Consider the following 18,106-nt stretch of genomic DNA (forward strand, 5'->3'; position numbering starts at 1 on the left):
GAGGAATACCTTCAGAGTTCAGAGAAAATTACTTCCGACCTAGATTCAACACTTAACCGAACTAATTAAATGTGAGGGTAGAATAAAGCCACTTTCTGACATTTAGGATTCAAAAAATGTATTCCCATGCACCTCAGACTCCACTAGAGGACATGCTCTACAACGAGGACATATGCTAAGAATGAGGAATACATGAGGACAAGTAATAGATCACCCAGAGGAAGACAAAAATATTTTCTGGAATGATAATGTAGGGAGATCCCAAAACTATGTATAACACAGCTACTTAGCAGGTACAGAGAGCAGATTGAAGCAAGTTAGAAGGTTCCAGAAAGCTTTCTCCAAGAAAATGAAATTGTAAGAATAACTAATATATTTGGATAAACTGAGAAATTTATACAACTATAGGTGAGTTTGGGTTTAAATTGGTGATAACTTGAGAAAAAAATAAGCCGGTAAAACAAAGGACAATCTATAACCCCAAAGAAAAGTGAAATAGCTACAGGAAAAGAAAAAAAAGTTATGAAAAATCTTGTAAGTGAGCCATGACTATAATTTACATAGACACTACAATGTAAGCCTATTGGCTATTAATCTAATCAAAACCATGATAAAATTCATTTGAGAAGATGGGGTGTGGGAACTGTTTGCCTGCGGAGAGGAGGGAGCAGGTGGTGATGGTCATTAGAGCTAAATCCCCATCTTCCATAGTGGAAAATTTGTGTATAATACCCTAGAACAGCGAATTTTCAACCTTTTTCATCTCATGGCGCACATAAGCTAATTACTAAAATTTTGCAGCACACACAAAAATATATTTTTTGCCTATCTCATACACACACAAAAAAATGTATAATTTTGATTGATTTACCAAAGTGTCTTTTTAAAAACTCAGGTGCCTATATTGTATATAAGGATTTCTGGTTCCGAGAATTAACTAATCAGACACAACCTTACCATGCGACGTGACCAGTAAGATGCAGCTCTGCTGTATGACCTAAGGCTGTTGTTGTGTTGGCCGTAGTCATTTTTTTATTTGACAGTCTAGGAGAAAAGAGGTCAGTGCCCCTGACTAAATAGGTATTGCAAGTTTTGAAAATTCTCGTGTCACACCAGTTGAAAATCGCTGCTCTAGAAAAGTCAAGAAGCAGCAGGAGCTAGAGATACAGAGATGAAAATTGAAAGTGGTTACTTCTGGAGAGCAGGAAGTGGAGGGTGGGGCCGTGCGAACTGTTTTTCATAACAAGCCGTGTAGAACCACTTGACTCTTTGGAGTGTTACATATGTAACTTAGATTAAAAATAATAACTTCAGATTACAACAAAAATAGGGTGTATTGACATAATAAATTAGAAGAACATGTACAAAGAACATGTCTGTGAGGCGTCGGAATTAGGAATAACAAATGAGAAAGGCACATGGAGAGATGTTTCATTTGCATCATATTTTGGTGGCATATGGATTAGTCTACAGCACCAATTAATTACTTTTCATTATGGTGATGCTGTGTTAAAACTGAGAAATGGATCAAAGATAAAAATAGAGTAAGTCTAACCCCCCACATAGGCCTGCTGTGAACCAAGGAACAAAATGCCAAATTATTATTTAAAATGTAATATATTTACTAACTTGGGGGAAGTACGTAGGCAGAAATTTTCAAGAAAAAGCCCATGGTTTTCCAGCTAAGGGGTTAGCTTATTATTTTATGAAAATAATGTATTGTCACCAGTGCTCTTCACCAAATCCAGTTTTCCCCCCTCCTAGGCACTTGATAGGATTGTACCGCCTTGTTTGTCCCCTGTGATCTGTCAGAGCCGTGTCACTAGTTCTGTCCAGGGAGGAGTGAGTGGAAATTATGTGTATGTATTGTTACTGCAAGATCCTCTCCACCTCTCTCTTTCCCTCTGGCACAGTGAGCAGAGCCCATCTGCCAACCCATGATAGACGAAGAATGAGTAAGAAATAAACCTTTATTAATTTAAGGTGAGAGTGTTGCTTATCACAGCATAACAGTGCAGTTGGATAATCTAGTAGCAGTTCTCAACCTCAGTGTGGCTAAATCTGCTTATGTTTCTAATCCAGTCATTGAGAAATTATTTCCAAACTCAATATAGGTGTGATATATTCTGGACAAGTGTCATATAGTAAGTCTCAGAACCTATTTCCTCTCAGTATTGCCTTTTTATGGATCTCAAATAAAGCCTTTCCATAGTCCACAGGCTCTCTTTAGATGAAGTTGTATGAACTTATTCCTGTGAACGCCCCTCACTTGGCCATATGATAAAAGAGTGTACAACTCAGCTAAATCTTTAAAGAGGTAATTAATTAAGTCTTATGCCATCTGTTTATAAATGACATTATTATCCTTCTTTTCTGAAATGTGAGCAAACTAGTAGGAAGTTTTAAACTGACTATTGTTTTGAGGATTGGTATTTACTCAAAGACAGTTTACCCTCTTATTTCCCAAAAGAGCCTGTAGAGCTCACCTAGTTCAAACCCAGGTTTTAATCAAACTCTGATTCTTTTAGTCTTTAAGACAAAATTCAGAATTTTTATACTTTTTATTTTTCATGCTTTATTTTGCATAATATAAATGACATCCAGTACTTAGTTTTCTAGAAATCTATTTTAGTTGGTCATTCATCTGACTGTTAAACAGTTTTTTTACTTATTTTGGCACTGTAAAATGTTCTACAGTTATTACCAAACCATTTTCCAAGAATATCTTTGCTAAGGTTAAAGAAGAGGGAAAATACTGAATGTAAGAAAAATTCAAATTGATTTGTCTGTGTGAATAAGTTCTACTATTTAGGCACATCAGCCAATTAAAAGATTTTTTTAATGTTCCTGATGAACTGCAAGACATTTTGCTAGGCTTTGTGATAATTACATACCAATCTCTAAAGATCTAAACATATCCATTCAGAATCCTCTCTAAGCCACAGAAAATCAGAATTGTCTGAGGTGGAAATCCCTACATAAAACAGGATGTGTAATGAGGTAAAAACTACCCCCTGATCCACATCACCCCGGGAGGTGCTCATCCTGTGTCTTTGACCCCTGCGTGCACTCATCATTGCCATTGGGTCATTTGAATATATACCGTGGTCCTACTAATAGAATTAGTTTTTGTAATATCCAAAGATCTGTTCTTTATCATGACAAAATAACAAAAAGTGTCAGATGAATGAAAACAAATTTGAAAGACTTATTTACTTGTGGAAGTATAGACAACCTGAACATTACCCTAACCTACTTCAGGTCATGTTCTAGAAATTGGAATTTAAGACATATCTCTATAAGAACTATGAGAAAGCAGTCCAAGCGAGGGTGCTTACAGTGAAATTGGAGGCAGGGGAAACACATCAAAAATAAGTAATAATTAAACTAAATGAAAATATAACTTATCAACATAAGAGGTAGTGTATGGTTAAATGCCACATAAGCAGTGAAGACAATAAATAATATGGCTTCAAAAGATAGACCACCATGGGCTCCTTTGGTCTAGATGAGCTTCATGTGAGAGATCAACTTGAACCACAAACCTGTTTCTTCCGTCAGGAAATGCAACCGTTGTTTTCCTTTATGAACACCCGGCGGCTCCTAGAGCAGAGCAGTGGCGGTGGATGTAGAGTAACAGCAGCAGCGCCTGCCGTTGGTGTGCCCTTCTCCCGCGCGTCCTCTGGCAGAATGTAGAATAGCTGGGACTATATCAGGTTGCCTCCGGTGAAAATAAGAGAAATTATCATCTCAAATGAGGACATTTGTTGCTTAACTAGAGTCCTGGGATAGGCGGGCCTAGAGTTGGATAACTCATCTATTCATTGGCATCATCATCTTTCCGTTCTGCCATCCCCAGTATAGTGGCTTTGTCGTCAGCCCACTGCATCATGTTCTCAAGAGGACTGCCATAGAGCCAGGTGTCTATCCTGTCGTCCCTCCCAGCACTCTCCTCACACATGCACACCTTCTAGAGACGTCTATTTGGATATTCCCCAGCAGGTTTTCCCTCCCATCTCATTGACTGGCCAGAATTAAAACCTGTGCCCCCTCCCAGACCAAACTCTGGGAAGAGGAAAGGTTTAGAGAAGCCCATGACACTGTGGAAAGGGGGGGGATGACTAGACAGCTTGATAAGTGAATTATCCCATTGTCAAAATGATTTATATAATCATTCCCTAAAGCATTTGCATTTGAAAAGAGCCAGTCCTGATGTATCAATGATGTTTTAGTGGTGAATTTTTAGACAGCTTGAGTTAGATTGCTAAGTGGAAGAGAGAGATTGAGCAAGTGGCATTCCTAGTAGAGCAGAATTTTTCTAGTTAACTGATTTTCTCTTCTGTCGGTGATATATATTTCCTAAGAACACATAGCATGTGGAAAGTATTGACCATAATGGATTTCTTTATGGGCTTCTATAGGAAATTGAAATCTGGCATCTTGAGTTTATTTAATTATAGGATTTTTTTCAATATATAAATGTATATTTATAATCTATTATTTAATCAGTAATATTAATGATAACTGCATTAAAATACAGTGCTGTTTAAAATACTCATTCCTGTATAATATAGTTTATTAAAATGAATAGATATAAAATGATTTTAGACATCTGCAATGTTTCTAGCTTCTTTTAAGTCTCATAATAGGAACTTTAATCTAAGGTTAAATATAACTCAAGTATTTGAAACATGACATTTAGTTAGTTGCTCAATGTTAAATGAGCCTTGTTCACAGTCTTTTGCCAGGGCATCCTTTCAAAGCCAAGGAAGGTGGACCATATATCTTCATAGGAGCATTTCTTCTTCCTATCTCCACCTTTTTGCCTTTCCTAGTTCATATAATTACATTGTTAAAAAATGTGAACATCTAAGGGAGCATCATAAAGAGCTGTTTTGGACAGTTTATATATGACATTTTAGTTTAACTTTTGTAAATAGGTTTATAACCAACTTTTTAACATCTTTATGCTTCAGTAAATTTATTTTCAACCAAAATTCTGAGGAGCCTATGAAAGCAGACCATAGGAAATGGAGTTCTGAACCTTGACTCTAATGCCCCTTTTAGGGCAGTGAAGATGGTGCCATTTGGGGACCAGTGAGACACTCATCCCCCTCATGCTGGGCTTTCTTCCTCCATCATTTGTCTTCATCTCCATGAAATACAAAGATGCCAGACTGCACCCATGCCGAACACTGCCCAGAAGGCATAGATAATGGTCTGGGGAGAGCTCAAGCGAAGCAATTAGAAATATTTAGAATCCCTGGACAGAAATTCCTATGGGTTTGAATCATGCTAAATTAAATGTGCCGTTGATAGCATTTGCTTTCTTCCAATGACCTTTCTTGAAACTTGACATTTATTTAGTCTTGCAGTAAAACATTGCCTTGGGGAGAGTGCCTCAAAGTGCACATGTGCAGGGCAGGAGAGGAAATGAGGACTTTGAGCTGCCCCATGCACATGGGGGTCAGTCAAGGCCAGAGGCCCAATTGTGGAAGCTCTTAGGTTTTCCTCCTCTTTCCCCCTCAGTGGTATCACTCACCTTCCTTCTCCTACCCAGCATCTTCCTGCTTTTAAATCTTCTGCCCCATAGCTTCTCATCATTTGTTCTTTGAAACACCTCTGTTAACTTTTCCAGGGAGCTATATTTTTAATCCAGTATAGCTATTGGGTTCTAATTCAAGAAAGAAAGCTTTGATCCTGTCATAGGAATTCTAGGCCTACTGAACAAAAAGGGAGATGTCCATCACAGGTGGCCTTTGCCTTGAAACCTTAGGGCTGGGGAACTCCTTTTTGGTTGTTCTTATGCTAAAGCTGCTGTGCCCAGAGGATCAGTCAGAGGCTTGGGCTACCATAATGCAGTGGAAGGAGAATGATCTGGAATGTGATGGACGTGGGTTCCGGGTGCTACCCATTACACACGCTGTGAACTGAGGTGGCTGGCAGGCATCTCAGGTGTGGCATGTGTGTATTTGTGTGCTCCCATAAGCCTGGGTTCAGCTACGTGCAGTTCTCTGCACTCACCTAGTGTTTCTTGTGGATAAAGTATACAGCAAACATGAAATCCAGGTTATACTCAGTTGTTCCCTAATTTATCAATCTCGCTGGAACAAATTCAGTTTTAAAACCAGCATTGTAACAACTGACTCTACCATGGGTTTGACATACAGCTTCTGGAGTTGGTGGGTTGGGAGAAGAAGGATAGAGAAAGATGATACTTTCTATATTAATGTTTTTGTTCTCAGTTCAGTAACCAGCAGTACCATGCTAATGAGAAATTATAGAATAAATGCCCTTTATTAATGGCTAGATACATCCAAAGTATTTCCTAGCACCAGCTGGCTCTCTGTGAATGCCTGTTTGAGTGTCTGACTCCCCACCAGGATTCTGCAGGGGTGCCTCTGGCTCCTGGGGTAAATCTCAAGATTTTAAGGCACAGCCTGCAGGGCCCTTGACGATCTCACCCCATCCAGCCTTATCATCAGCTCTCCCTCCAATTCCTCCACAACCCTTCAGAAAAGCAGCAGCTGTTTCAGTTCTCCCAAACCAAGCATGCTCGTCAAGTTCCTTCCAGCCTCAGCCCAAGCACCTTGTGTCCCACGGGGCCTTCCCAGCCACTCTCTGGAAGCTTTAAGCACTTTCACTGGGTAGCTAAGGCCCTGGTTAAGCTGCAGATTCCAGAGCCCCACCCCAAATCTATAGAAGCAGCATCAGTATTGAGGTGGGGGATGACCTTGTAAGTGCGTCCTTTGCTTTGACTGTCGGAGAACTACTTGCATTCAGTTAAAAGGCTCTTGCAGGCGCTTGTCACTATCACAGTCTCCCCTGAGGTGGATGTTGTGTCTGGCACTCAGTAAATGTTAGGAATGAATGAATGCTGTTGAGGGTTCTGTGTACTATGCAAGGACTTGGGTGTATTAGGCTTTATTCTGGCCTCTAGAGCCTGAAAAGGCACCTCATTTCCCAGTGGCATTCACCAGCCACATCTAAAAGCTAATAGGAATTGTCGGTACGTAGTGAGAAACTGACTTTCTATAAATAAGTTTAAAGAGTAAATTAATAAAAGTGCAATATGCATGGGAATACACCAGGTAATTCAGAGACTAATTTCCCTCTCACCTTCTCTTTTTCTTTCCAGAAGTCTCAAAATCAGTAATGTTTGTGTTAAGGCTGCTCCAACAGCCCGTTTCCTTTACCGATTGTAACTTACAGTATTTCTTAGACCATGTGTGATCCTCAGCTTGGGTCTGCTGTAGGGCACCATGTTTGTTTGTCTGTCTGTCTCAAATTGCACTTTGTGGGGGTCATTTAGTCCAGAGAATGGTGGTACAAGGGTGCACAGTTTATCCCCACGCGGGCAGTGAGCCTTGCCTTAAGAAAGACAACCTTGGCCAAGGCCCTTCTCTCCGGGTCAGCCATTGCGCCCAGGCCTAGTTTCGGTGCCAGGAGCAGCAAGGGGAAGCACACAGATGGTTCCAGCAGCCAGCAACACAGTGAGAGACTCAGCTGGAGTCCCTGGTGCTGGCTGGGTGGTTTCATCAGTTGGCCTGATCACCTGTAAGTGGAGAGGGAAAAACCCTTGTTAAATAAAGTAACATCTGTGCTAGTTGGCCTGGTGGAGGAGAGAGCCATTCTCGTTTACAAAAGATTGGTCAGGTTGCTTCATTATAAAAGTACAACACAGAGGTGATAGCCTAAAAATCCAGAAGACACGGACATTTCTCCACACAAATGCCATCTAATTAGCCTCCCAAATACAGGGTATTCTAAGAGAAACTTTTTTTTCCAGTTAAAATGTTCAAAAAACAGGCAGTTGCCTGAATAATTATGCTTAACATTTTTATACCTTCTGAATTTTTAAAGGCAAGAAGGTTTCTAAGACATACCATATGCATATAATTATTTTAAAAAGCAGTTCTAGGATTTTTACAAATAATAAGGGTGTAGCTATGCAAATAAGGTTTTATTCTTCCTCAGGTTACACATATTGAGGTTTTCTATTTAAAAGATTTTACTTTAATTTCCACTATATTTATTTCAGGAGTGTAAGTTTATTCCACTTGCTTTAGGATTTGTAGCACATGATCCAGTTTCTTTGGCACCATTCTTACCTTTTCTGTTTATTCTGTTTGTTGTTTTCTGTAAACAAAGTCTAGAAAGGAAAAGTTAGATTAAAATAGCTTGCAGAGTCAAAATGACAGTAGGCATAAAAGCATGTTTCTAAAGGCTAAATGTATTTAGCAAATATTATAATTATTATAAAAATATCTTCAGGAAATGAGAGATGAATTTAAATACCATGGATTGTGGAAATGTCCTCCCATTTTCTTTTTATTTTATTCATGTTTGAAAAGCATCTTTTATTCTCTGATACTTACACGCAAGCCTTTGTTTATCAAAATGACAGAAGACAGCATGCATAATCCAACAAAATTAATTTACATTTGGCTTTAAAATAAGCACTTGTGTTTACAGTAGGATAAATTGATACCTAATAGTGTAAGAATTAGTTCTGCACCTAACGAAGCCGCTGCGTACAGAGCTGACTGAGGGAGGCTGGAAAGCTGCCCTAGGAGCTGTCATGAGCTCCTTTCCGCCCTGCGCCCTCTCCACGCTGAGGAGAGGTCTTTTGGACTGTTACCAAATAAGCATGTAGTCACGCAGCCATCTGTTAAAACTGCCTTAGAGCAGGGAAACGGTAAAGTGTTTCTCAGCCTTCCCAGAGGGATTGGAAGCTGTGTTCAGAAGTAAGTCGGAGGGCAGGAGATGGGCCATCGAAGTCCCTTTCATCTTTTCGCCCAGTCCCCACCCCCTTTTCCATCTGGCAGCCATCGTTTGTTCTGGCAGTCATTCTTTACCTGTGACTCTGTGACTTGTTTTCCCAGTTAGTATATAACATGTTACTGTTAAGTGTTCTCATGTGAGAACATTTTTTAAAAGTTGGATAGTATTCTGTTTATGATGGTAGCACAAGTTGCCTAAGTGACCTGTCATTAGACGGTTAGGATTTGTGTGGAGCGCGCGTGTGTGTGTTCATGTTGCCACTGAGTACGTGAGGAATATCCTGGGAGTTGTTTTGTTTTGTTTTGCATATATCCATAGTTCCTTGGAGTAACTTTCTAGAATTGTATTAATCTGGAGACAACAACTAAATGAACATTATGAGTGTTGACCACGTGCCAAGCACTGTGCAAAGTTCTTCATCTGAGAAATCCCGTGTAATTCCACCCTCCAGTTTATTGCTCCCCTTGCTTTTTCAGGAAACTGAGGCTCAGAGAGCTGAGCTGGGCTCAGGGTCACAGAGGTGGCACACGCTGGCTCCGGGGCTTGTGATCATATCCACGTGCTCTCCAGCGTCCGTACCGCTCACTTTTATACTCTACAAGTCTCCTTGGTGTTCCTGTTCCGCGGTTTCCCCTGGTGGTGTCTTCCTCTGCTGCGCCATGTGCTCTGGCCTGGTGTTATCCACACCACGCGTGTGTTTTGCCCTTGCACGCACCACAGCTTCCTCAGAACATCCACGGCCTTCCTACTTTTTTCCTCTAGACTTTCCGTTCCCTTCACTTCCCACTTCTTCACCCATCTGTTCGAAAAAGACTGGGCGTCATTCCTGTCTTCGGGTTTCTACATTTAGCCTGTTCCTGCTGCCTGCGCCGGGTGTTGGTTCCCTGGTCTGCTGCTCCTGTGATCTGAAGGCCCTCACCTGGGAGCCAGGCAGACCTCCACCCCGGTGCTCTTCCTGACCCACTTCCTCCCAAACCAGGGACCCTGGGGTTTTCATTAGCCCCTGACAAGGACAGCGCTGCAGCCTGGGTAATCATGATGAGTGTGGTGCATGTTAGGGGCAGTGGCCACAGTGGTCTGCATGTCCAACCCCAGCCCCCGAGACATAGTTATCTAAAGTTAAAATGTAATAGGGATGAATGAAAAGGGAAGGGAAGGCTTTCTGCCAAGCCTCAGCTTCTCCAAGCCCTGGCTCTGCCCAGGTCCCACACTTCTCCCACTCCTTTGTTCACTGGGTCCTTGCCTCCTAAAACATCTTTATCCATCATTTCTGCTGGACCATGTTACCCGTCTTCTTTAAGACCCATTAATAATGCTGCCTCTTCCAGAACATCTGCTTTCATTTCCACCTCTCTGAATTGGAAGTCATCTGCCCTTCCCAGAATTGTGCGGGCCCCTCTTTCCGATCTGCAGAACGTACCTTACTCATCTCTTGGCATTAGGTACAGGTCTGGCCCTTCTAAACTGCAGAGGTCAGAATTCATGTCTCATCCATGATTGTATTTTCCACAAGGCCTAACACAGACAAATACATTTATTGAGTAAATTCATGAGTAAGTGAATAAATGATAGACTACGAAAGCTAGTCCTGTTATATAGAATAGCAGAAAAACATGGAATCATTTAACAAAATTGATATATAAAATCCATATATTATAAAATAATTAAACTGAGGTGTATAGCATTTGAGTAGAAGTGCAATGACACATCAACTACTTTTGGGTGAATGGTAGTGGAAACACCACTTTGTAAAAAGCAAATTCTAAAAAATCATTTTTTCAGATACAGTCAAAATGAAAAATCATTCAGCAGACAATAAAACAGAACAATACCAATCATGCCTAAGTTTTTTGAAAGAAAACAATTTAGTAAGTCATTTGGGATTAGGACTTAACGTGGTAATTGCTGAATCTCTCTGAAAGGAAATATGAGATTATTCGTTGGCAGGACCATAGTAACTGAGCGGGATAAAGACTGGCACACAGGGAAGTATTGGGAGTAGTGGGCCAAGGGCCTTGGCTTCTCATTTAGCGGTCTAAACCGTGCGTACACGTCCAAGAACGTGTTTACAGAGGCCATGCTTCATGTAGGAGATGAGAGAACGTGCCTTAGAAACCTGGCAAGGATTAGTGAGTCAGTATGTGCAAAGCTCAGCGGCTGGAGTATTGTAATCGCTACGGGGGGGGGGGGGGCGGGGGGGCTGCGTGTTTTTCTCTCCTGGTGGAGTGGCCCTCATCCCCCCTGCAGGGCCCCACGCACAATTGGTGATGAGTGGCACAGTAATCTGCGCGGCCCTACTTCATAATCCACCATGAGTGTCTCGCTCTGCACCAGTTTGCTCTCCAGAACTGAAGACAGCGATGGGCTCTTAAGCCCTAATTAATCTTTCTGGGCTAAGCCACATAAGGGTTTTAAAACCAAAAAACAGTGTTTTACAACAGTGAATCATAAAACCCTGTACTTAAAATCTATTTCGCGTTTTTGAACTGATTATAAAAAATTTTTTAAAGAAAGAATAATTGCGTGTATTGAGTACCTGCTCTGTGCCGGACACTCCATGCAGCTCTCATTTTGTTCTTCCCCCAATCCTGCTAGGTGGGGGGCAGGAAGGGCGCTTGAACCTAGGTGTCATTACTCCGGAGTCGCATCCTGCTCCGCCGTAGTCCCTCCGGTAATGGCAGCAGAGCATGCATGCAGAGGCAGATCAGCAAGTCCTCACTTAGCGTCACTGAGCGGTCCTGTGACTTTAAGTGAAGCGACCTATAACAGAACCAGCTGTGCTGCGGGCTAATTGATAAAAACAGGAGTCAAGTTCCTGTGGCATCTCATCAACTTCATAACAAAACAGCATTGAATGAAAAGATGTTACGGGAGGACCTGCTGTATAATAAACATTTTTCTTCAGTGTCTTATTTATACCTAAGAACTACACTAACTGGTTGTTTTCATAAAACCTCAAGGCAATTAGCCAAGCATTTGTTTTTGATTACAGAGGCGCGGTTTAATGAAAACAAGTGACTGAAGCTGTCAGTGTTTAAAGCTTGTAGTTGGGAGGAGTGTGGAGCATCAGAAGCTAGCAGCAGTGTGAAGTCAGTGCCACGATTTTAGAAGCCTGATTCTTGGCTCTTTCTTTTGTCTGTAATTATATAGTGAAGAAAAAATGACAAGCCACCTTTTTGCCTCCAAGTGATTCCATTTCTATTTATAAAGTCTGAGTGATAGTTGAAGGGTTTAGGAATGTTTTAAGATGAAGCAAACTCTAGAAGGATAATACAGTGAATTTCTAACTTCCAAGGGGAAGGAGGTCTTGGGCCCCTCAACCTCTTTCACCGGAATGCTCTTCTTATCTCATATATTGGGTCTTTGTGTGAGCTTTCCTTTGAAAAAAGGTTTCAATGCATGAAAGTTGCCATTTCCTGTAGTACAGATTCCACTTGTATTGAGACTGACTTGGGATTCAGGCCAGCTCTTCACTTGCCACCAGAGCCCCAAGCAGCATGTGCAGCCTGGAAACTGTCTTTATGCTTCCACACGGCCACGCAGCGCGTGCTGTGGGCTGCCGTGCTCTGGGCTTCCCCATACGCTTGGGCAACTTGTGCCCTGCACAGTTCAGAGGGCACCCGTCCCATCTCACTTTTATTACAGTCATGTTCCTGCTCATACAGGAAAGTGTTCTGAGGAAGAGACGCCCCCCCTTTGAGCGACTTACTCCCTGCAGCTGTCCAACGCCTCACCCCCACAGCCTGGTCTGTCTCCTCTAAGATGTCTTCTCTGAAGCCTTCTTCCCACCCAGCTTTTAGAATGAAAACCAACTGAATAAAATAAATCCATTAGGTAGGAATGCCTGCTGGAATTCAAGTTCCCAAGGGCTTTTGCATTTTTAAAGAAGTCGTTGCTCAGGCCAAGTTAAACTAATACAAGAGAAAGGGAGTTTCTGAGCCAGGAGGCAGTGCATTCCCAGCGCCCTTTGTCCACTCTGGCCTGTCAGCGTCCCACTCAGCAGTCACATGCAAGGAAAACTCAGGCCACCGCCGAACCCCTTCTCACCTCAGTGAGGTTCTAGACTCATCTGGTTGGGTTTGTGCCTGTAACACATTGAAAAGGTGACTTACTCAGTAGAAGGGACAGGAGGCAGGGACCAGGATTCCCTAGGCAGTTACTTTTATTTATTTTAAGATTTTCATGTACGCTGCCTCATACTCATAATTTATGTATCTTTCTTATTCCAATTACATGCTGGTAAGCTCCGTGAGAGCAAAGTGTCTGACTTGTGCCTTCTCCAGAGAGTGCTGAATTTAGGCCCAGGATTACTTAGTTACATGACTTGTAAGTGGCTGGATCAGAAATAGAACTCAAATTTCCTCAGCCATACACCAATCTGGTGTTCTTTCCATTCCTCCACTGTTTCAGTTACCTGTTGCTGCGTAACAAACCACTCCAGAAGCCCAGTCCTCTGAACAGCAGCGCCAGTATTTCTCGTAGGTGGATGGGTCAGGCATTGGACAAGGCATGGGTGGGCTCTTCTGTTCCCCAGGATGTTGACTGGGTCAGTCACTGGCTCGCTTCAGATGGGTTGAGCTGATAGGTCCAGTAAGACTTCATGCCCATGTCTAGAACTCAGAGCTTCTCCTGTGGCCTTTCTCTTCATATTTTCTGCTTGTCTTTCAGTATTCTAGCCTGAACTTCACAACATGGGAGCTCTCTTCCTCTAGTGAAAGCAGAAGTCAGCAGGCCTCTGGCACTAGCCCCAGACTGGCCCACTTTGACTTCTGCTACGTTCTCCGGGTCCAGGCAAGTTAGAAGACAGCCTAGGTTTGAGGGGAGGGAACAGGATGCACACTGAGGGAAGGACTTGATGCACACTGAGGGTTGCCATCTTTGGAAACTAACCGCAGCTATCATTAACCAAGTGCAGTGTTTTTTCTCCTACAGTGTCCTAATAGAGCAGGGAAACTCAGCAGAAACAAAGGGAAAAAAGAACAATACCCTGAAACACCCCACCCTTTTCCACCTTAAAGCCCAGCGGAAGGGTCCGGAGGGTGGCACCACCTCCCCACAGCCCTGTCACCATCCCTTGGCTGAGATGCTTCTGGTTGCATTTGTTTTTATTTGAGTATCAGATGAGAGGCTGCTGCACTTGGTGGGATATGTAAAGAACATGGTTAGTGCTTGTGTTAGCCTACAGTGGGCACTTCTCAATAATTTGTTTTTAGAGCTACTGCTCTATTTTCTGTGTCAAGCATTTAAATGCATACTCCTGAGGGCGTATTCTCTGGGCAGCAGTTAGAAACAATACTTTTCAGTGCTGCATATGTGCGTTTTTAAAATGGAACACCTACAAGTAACCTCTTCAACTATTAATTTCCATCTGTAGGTCAAATTATACTCAGTCTCTACGGAAAAGCATAGCTTGGTAGATTTCTTTTCCTTTCTTTTTAATGACACAGGATTTTTATGTGAGAAGACGAGCATCTAAAACTGACAAATCAATTTGCTAGCCTGTTCCAACTCTGGCAACATCTTTTCTTTGTAGTCTGGCTCACTTGGTTTAAAATATCCTACCTAATGAGGATAATTCTCTTTCTCTGAGAAAAACTCCCTTAATCTTCTAAATTTCCGGGGAAAATTTTTTACGTGTATCATTTTTTCCTTTTTTTAAAAAAAGCAAGACTTTCTCCTTTTGTAACAGTTAGATTGTCTTTTACCATTTAGATAATTACTCAACCCAGAGTGTTTTTCCCAGAAACAATCAAATAAATAAAATACTCCAGTGTCATATCAAGAGAGGAAATGTAAGAGGAGCTATTTATGGGCTGCAGGGACAAAACTTCTCCAAGTGCTTTGGGGAAATCTCACTTTTTAAGAGATTATCATTGTCTGGAAAGTGATGAGATTTGTCTTATACAAATGGAAATCTTTGGTTTCCCAAATGTGTGTGAGAGAAAATGTAATGTTTTTGTACCAGCTGCCTGGGGAGTATGGTTCACTGAAATCCAATTTACTCTCCCTGTTTGTGGGACTGTCGTTACGGAAGATATTTTATGTACTTTTTTATACAAGGTTGTATGGGTAAACATTTACACATGGCCCAAAGCTAGCATCCAAATAGGAAAAGTCCAGATTTTTTTTCAGGCTCCATTTTACCCTTTCTCTGTCTTATTGGTAGTGGCAGTGGTGGGTTTGCTCTTGTTTATTTGCTGTTTTCGTTTGTTTTATCTAGGAATGAAAAGACATCGTGCCTCTCTAAAATAGTCCAGATCATTGGAGAACTTTGGTGATTTTATTTGATTTTTTTAAATTTCCATATCTTTACCCCCCTCATTTTAGGAAGAAGAATTAGAAGCCCAAATTTCCTTCCTTCAAGGACAGTTGAATGACCTGGATGCCATGTGCAAATACTGTGCGAAGGTGATGGACACTCATCTTGGTGAGTGAACTACTTTGGCCCTGGTAGTAATGAGTCTTACTTAACAAGAGTCACTAGGCCCTTTTTAAAGCTCTTCACATGAATCATCTCAGGTAATCCTCACAGCAGCCCTGCGTAGATACACTGTTACAGTCCCCACTGTACAGATGAGGAAACTGAAGCACAGAGAGATTAATTAAATTTCCCAAGCTTATATCACTAGTAAGTGGAGTAGAAATTCAGAATCAAGCAGTGCAACCATAGTTTTCAACCCTTCACTGCTACACAGCCCATGTAAGTACCTACTTCAAACCAAAATGAAATGTTGAGCTTTCATGATCAAATAGTTTTATTGTGCCAACCTGACTATAAGCACTAATATTTTAGTGGTTTTTTTAAGACAATGCTTTACTTATTTTTTAAAATATATGTTTTAACCAACTGCCTGAAATGCATTCATGACCACTTGACCTTTTCTTACTTCTGACTGTGCACAGATTCAAAGAAACGTCCTAGTGTACATGTGAGTCATACATATGTCACATTAGAAAGTCTTTGGCCGCTCCCCTCTCTACGTTTGTAGAGTTCTGTATTTTGTATTGGAAATGGTCTCTGCAGGATCACATTAACTTCAGTAATTCTGTGCTGCTTGCAAAAGCTTTTATAATGCATAGTGTTACTATTTTTCAGCTCACTTATGGACATTCTTTCTTTCTCCACTCTGCAGTGTGTAGCATCTGTAGTTTGGGAACAAAGTAGGGAAATAAGACATATACTCTAATGGACATGGCCTGTATGCTGCTTTGAGAGTGTGGAGAAATGGCAACACCAAGTATTGTAAGGAATCAGGGTGCATCCCACCTCTGAGGGGAAAACAGAATCCACCAGGCCCCTTCCCACTGTCAGGCCCTGAGAGTGGGATCACTGAGCTTGGTCTCTCTACCTGGGACTCCATCACTCTCTCAGCCTGTTAGGTCATGAGAGCATTGCCTGTGGCCAGAAGGATTGTCATTTGGGTGTTGTCTAAACCATCCTTGCCTCTGGCAAGTAGTAAACGTTCTCTTATGGATTTGGAAAGATGCTGACCTAGGTGGCCAGCTGACTACCAGGGTCTGATTAGGCAGCTGGCTGGGCCTATTGTATCCTCAGCCTTATTTCTACTCTCTTGATCCTTCAGAGCAGGGTTCGAGAGGAGGAAACAGCAGGAGAAACCCTGTCACATCCGACTCCACCCCTTCAAAACCATGTTTATTCATATGCTGCTTTATGACCATTTTTATGTAGAACTAAGTTTACTTGAATCTCATAGCATCACACTTTAAGTGTATCAAAAAGAAATAATGAAGAGATAGTTTTTATATAAATGTATTATTTAACTAATGTGTATTATATGGATTATATAGCTAATTTCAGCTAATTAATCTTACTTTTAGGGTGCGTGCATATGTGTGTGTACACGTGGTTTTGTTGTAGCTTTGTTTTGCTGTGGGGTTTATGTGCTTTTTCTGTTTTATTTTGTTTGTTTTGCTCCTCTGGCTACATGGGTGACCTTCTCATTACTTGATTTTGCTTTTGATCACAGTACGAGAACAAAGAAGTGACTGAGAGATTTACTAAAACTCTAGAAAATCCCGTTATGAAAATCCAAGTTGTTTGGTCCACGTAGGAGCTTTTCAAGCAGCTTTACTTAAGCCCCAGAATTTTCCATGGAGGGGGAGACACTTTAATTAAAGGAAAGCCCATACCAGCTGTGAGTTTTCAACTAACCGCAAAACTAGATTTGTTTTTGTGTTTCACTTTCAGCCAGAATCCCTGCAACACAGCCGTGACTTCTTTTCACCATGTAAATAGCCTGACCACACTTTTAAAGTGGGGCTAAGGGATGGTACCAAGAATTCCCAGCCCCAGGGCCCACAGATACATTTCCTTTCATCTGCATATTACAACATTGGTTTATTAGAGGGCATTCCTGTGTTGTAGGCAGTTTTGATTCTAAGCAGAAATTTTAGGAAAACACGATTAATGAATGCAAAGCTCTTGATTTACTTTTTGACTTATTGTACTTACTTTAAAAAATTACTTTAGTACCCTAGTGCTTTTTTCTATGATGTTTTCTATTTTTCCTGATTATTAAAGTATTATAAAATTAGAACAACTGAAATACCCATTAGAAAGTGAATGAGTATAATTTAGATATGCAATCTTTATAAAGAATAAAATACTTTTTATTAGCATAAGGAGATGTTCATGATATATTAATAAGTGAAAAGGGCAGGTGGCAGGTTAGTGTATATTTGATGTGAAAATAACTGGTAACCGTGGTTTCCTGGGTGAAGGGAGACTATAAAGGGACTTTCCAAGGGACCTAATCGTCTATGCTCAGAAAACGCAGGACAGTCACAGGAAATCTAGGTGGCTTGAGCGCATGTAACTAACACCGGGCGGGGGAGGCCACTGTGTACCCTGCAGGCGAGGGTGCGCTGCCAGAGAGGCTGGGGTGGCATCTGAGGGGCACGGCCTCCCCGGCATCGGACAGACCCCGGGTTCTAACCGAGCTCCCTCGGCTCAGCCAGACTGTGACGAGGCCTCTCCTATAAAGTGGAGGTGAAGTTGTCTGTCTTGCCAGCTTGTTGCCAAGGTAATATATTTTTAAAGGCCGGCACCAGCCACGGCCCAGAGTGGGCCCCAGCACCAGACCTGGCCTCACTCCCCTTGACTCCTGCGAGACCCCCGCCCGCGACCAGAGCTGGGACGGGCTTGCCTGGGGCAGGGAATGTCCCTTACGGAACGCGGGGACATGGGCTTGGATGTGCCGATTCTGCGGTTGCGAGTGAGCTCGCTTGTGAGCCTGCGGGTGAGCCCCCCGGGTGAGCCCCCGAGTGAGCCCCCGAGTGAGCCTGGCGGGCGCGGGCCGGC

At 42.0% G+C, this 18,106-nt stretch overlaps 1 protein-coding gene across 1 annotated transcript in view; it reads left to right on the top strand.

The window, feature by feature from the left end:
* TBC1D5 (TBC1 domain family member 5) overlaps nucleotides 1-18,106 on the top strand; it is a 362,705-nt gene that overhangs the window by 330,750 nt on the left and 13,849 nt on the right. Inside the window, exon 21 of the mRNA XM_087824924.1 lies at nucleotides 15,112-15,211. Within this exon, the coding sequence (XP_087681050.1) occupies nucleotides 15,112-15,211 (100 nt within the window). The remainder of the gene's footprint in view (nucleotides 1-15,111; nucleotides 15,212-18,106) is intronic.

Source organism: Miniopterus natalensis, chromosome 15 (assembly GCF_054644295.1).
Source record: "Miniopterus natalensis isolate mMinNat1 chromosome 15, mMinNat1.hap1, whole genome shotgun sequence".
Taxonomy (NCBI): domain Eukaryota; kingdom Metazoa; phylum Chordata; class Mammalia; order Chiroptera; family Miniopteridae; genus Miniopterus; species Miniopterus natalensis.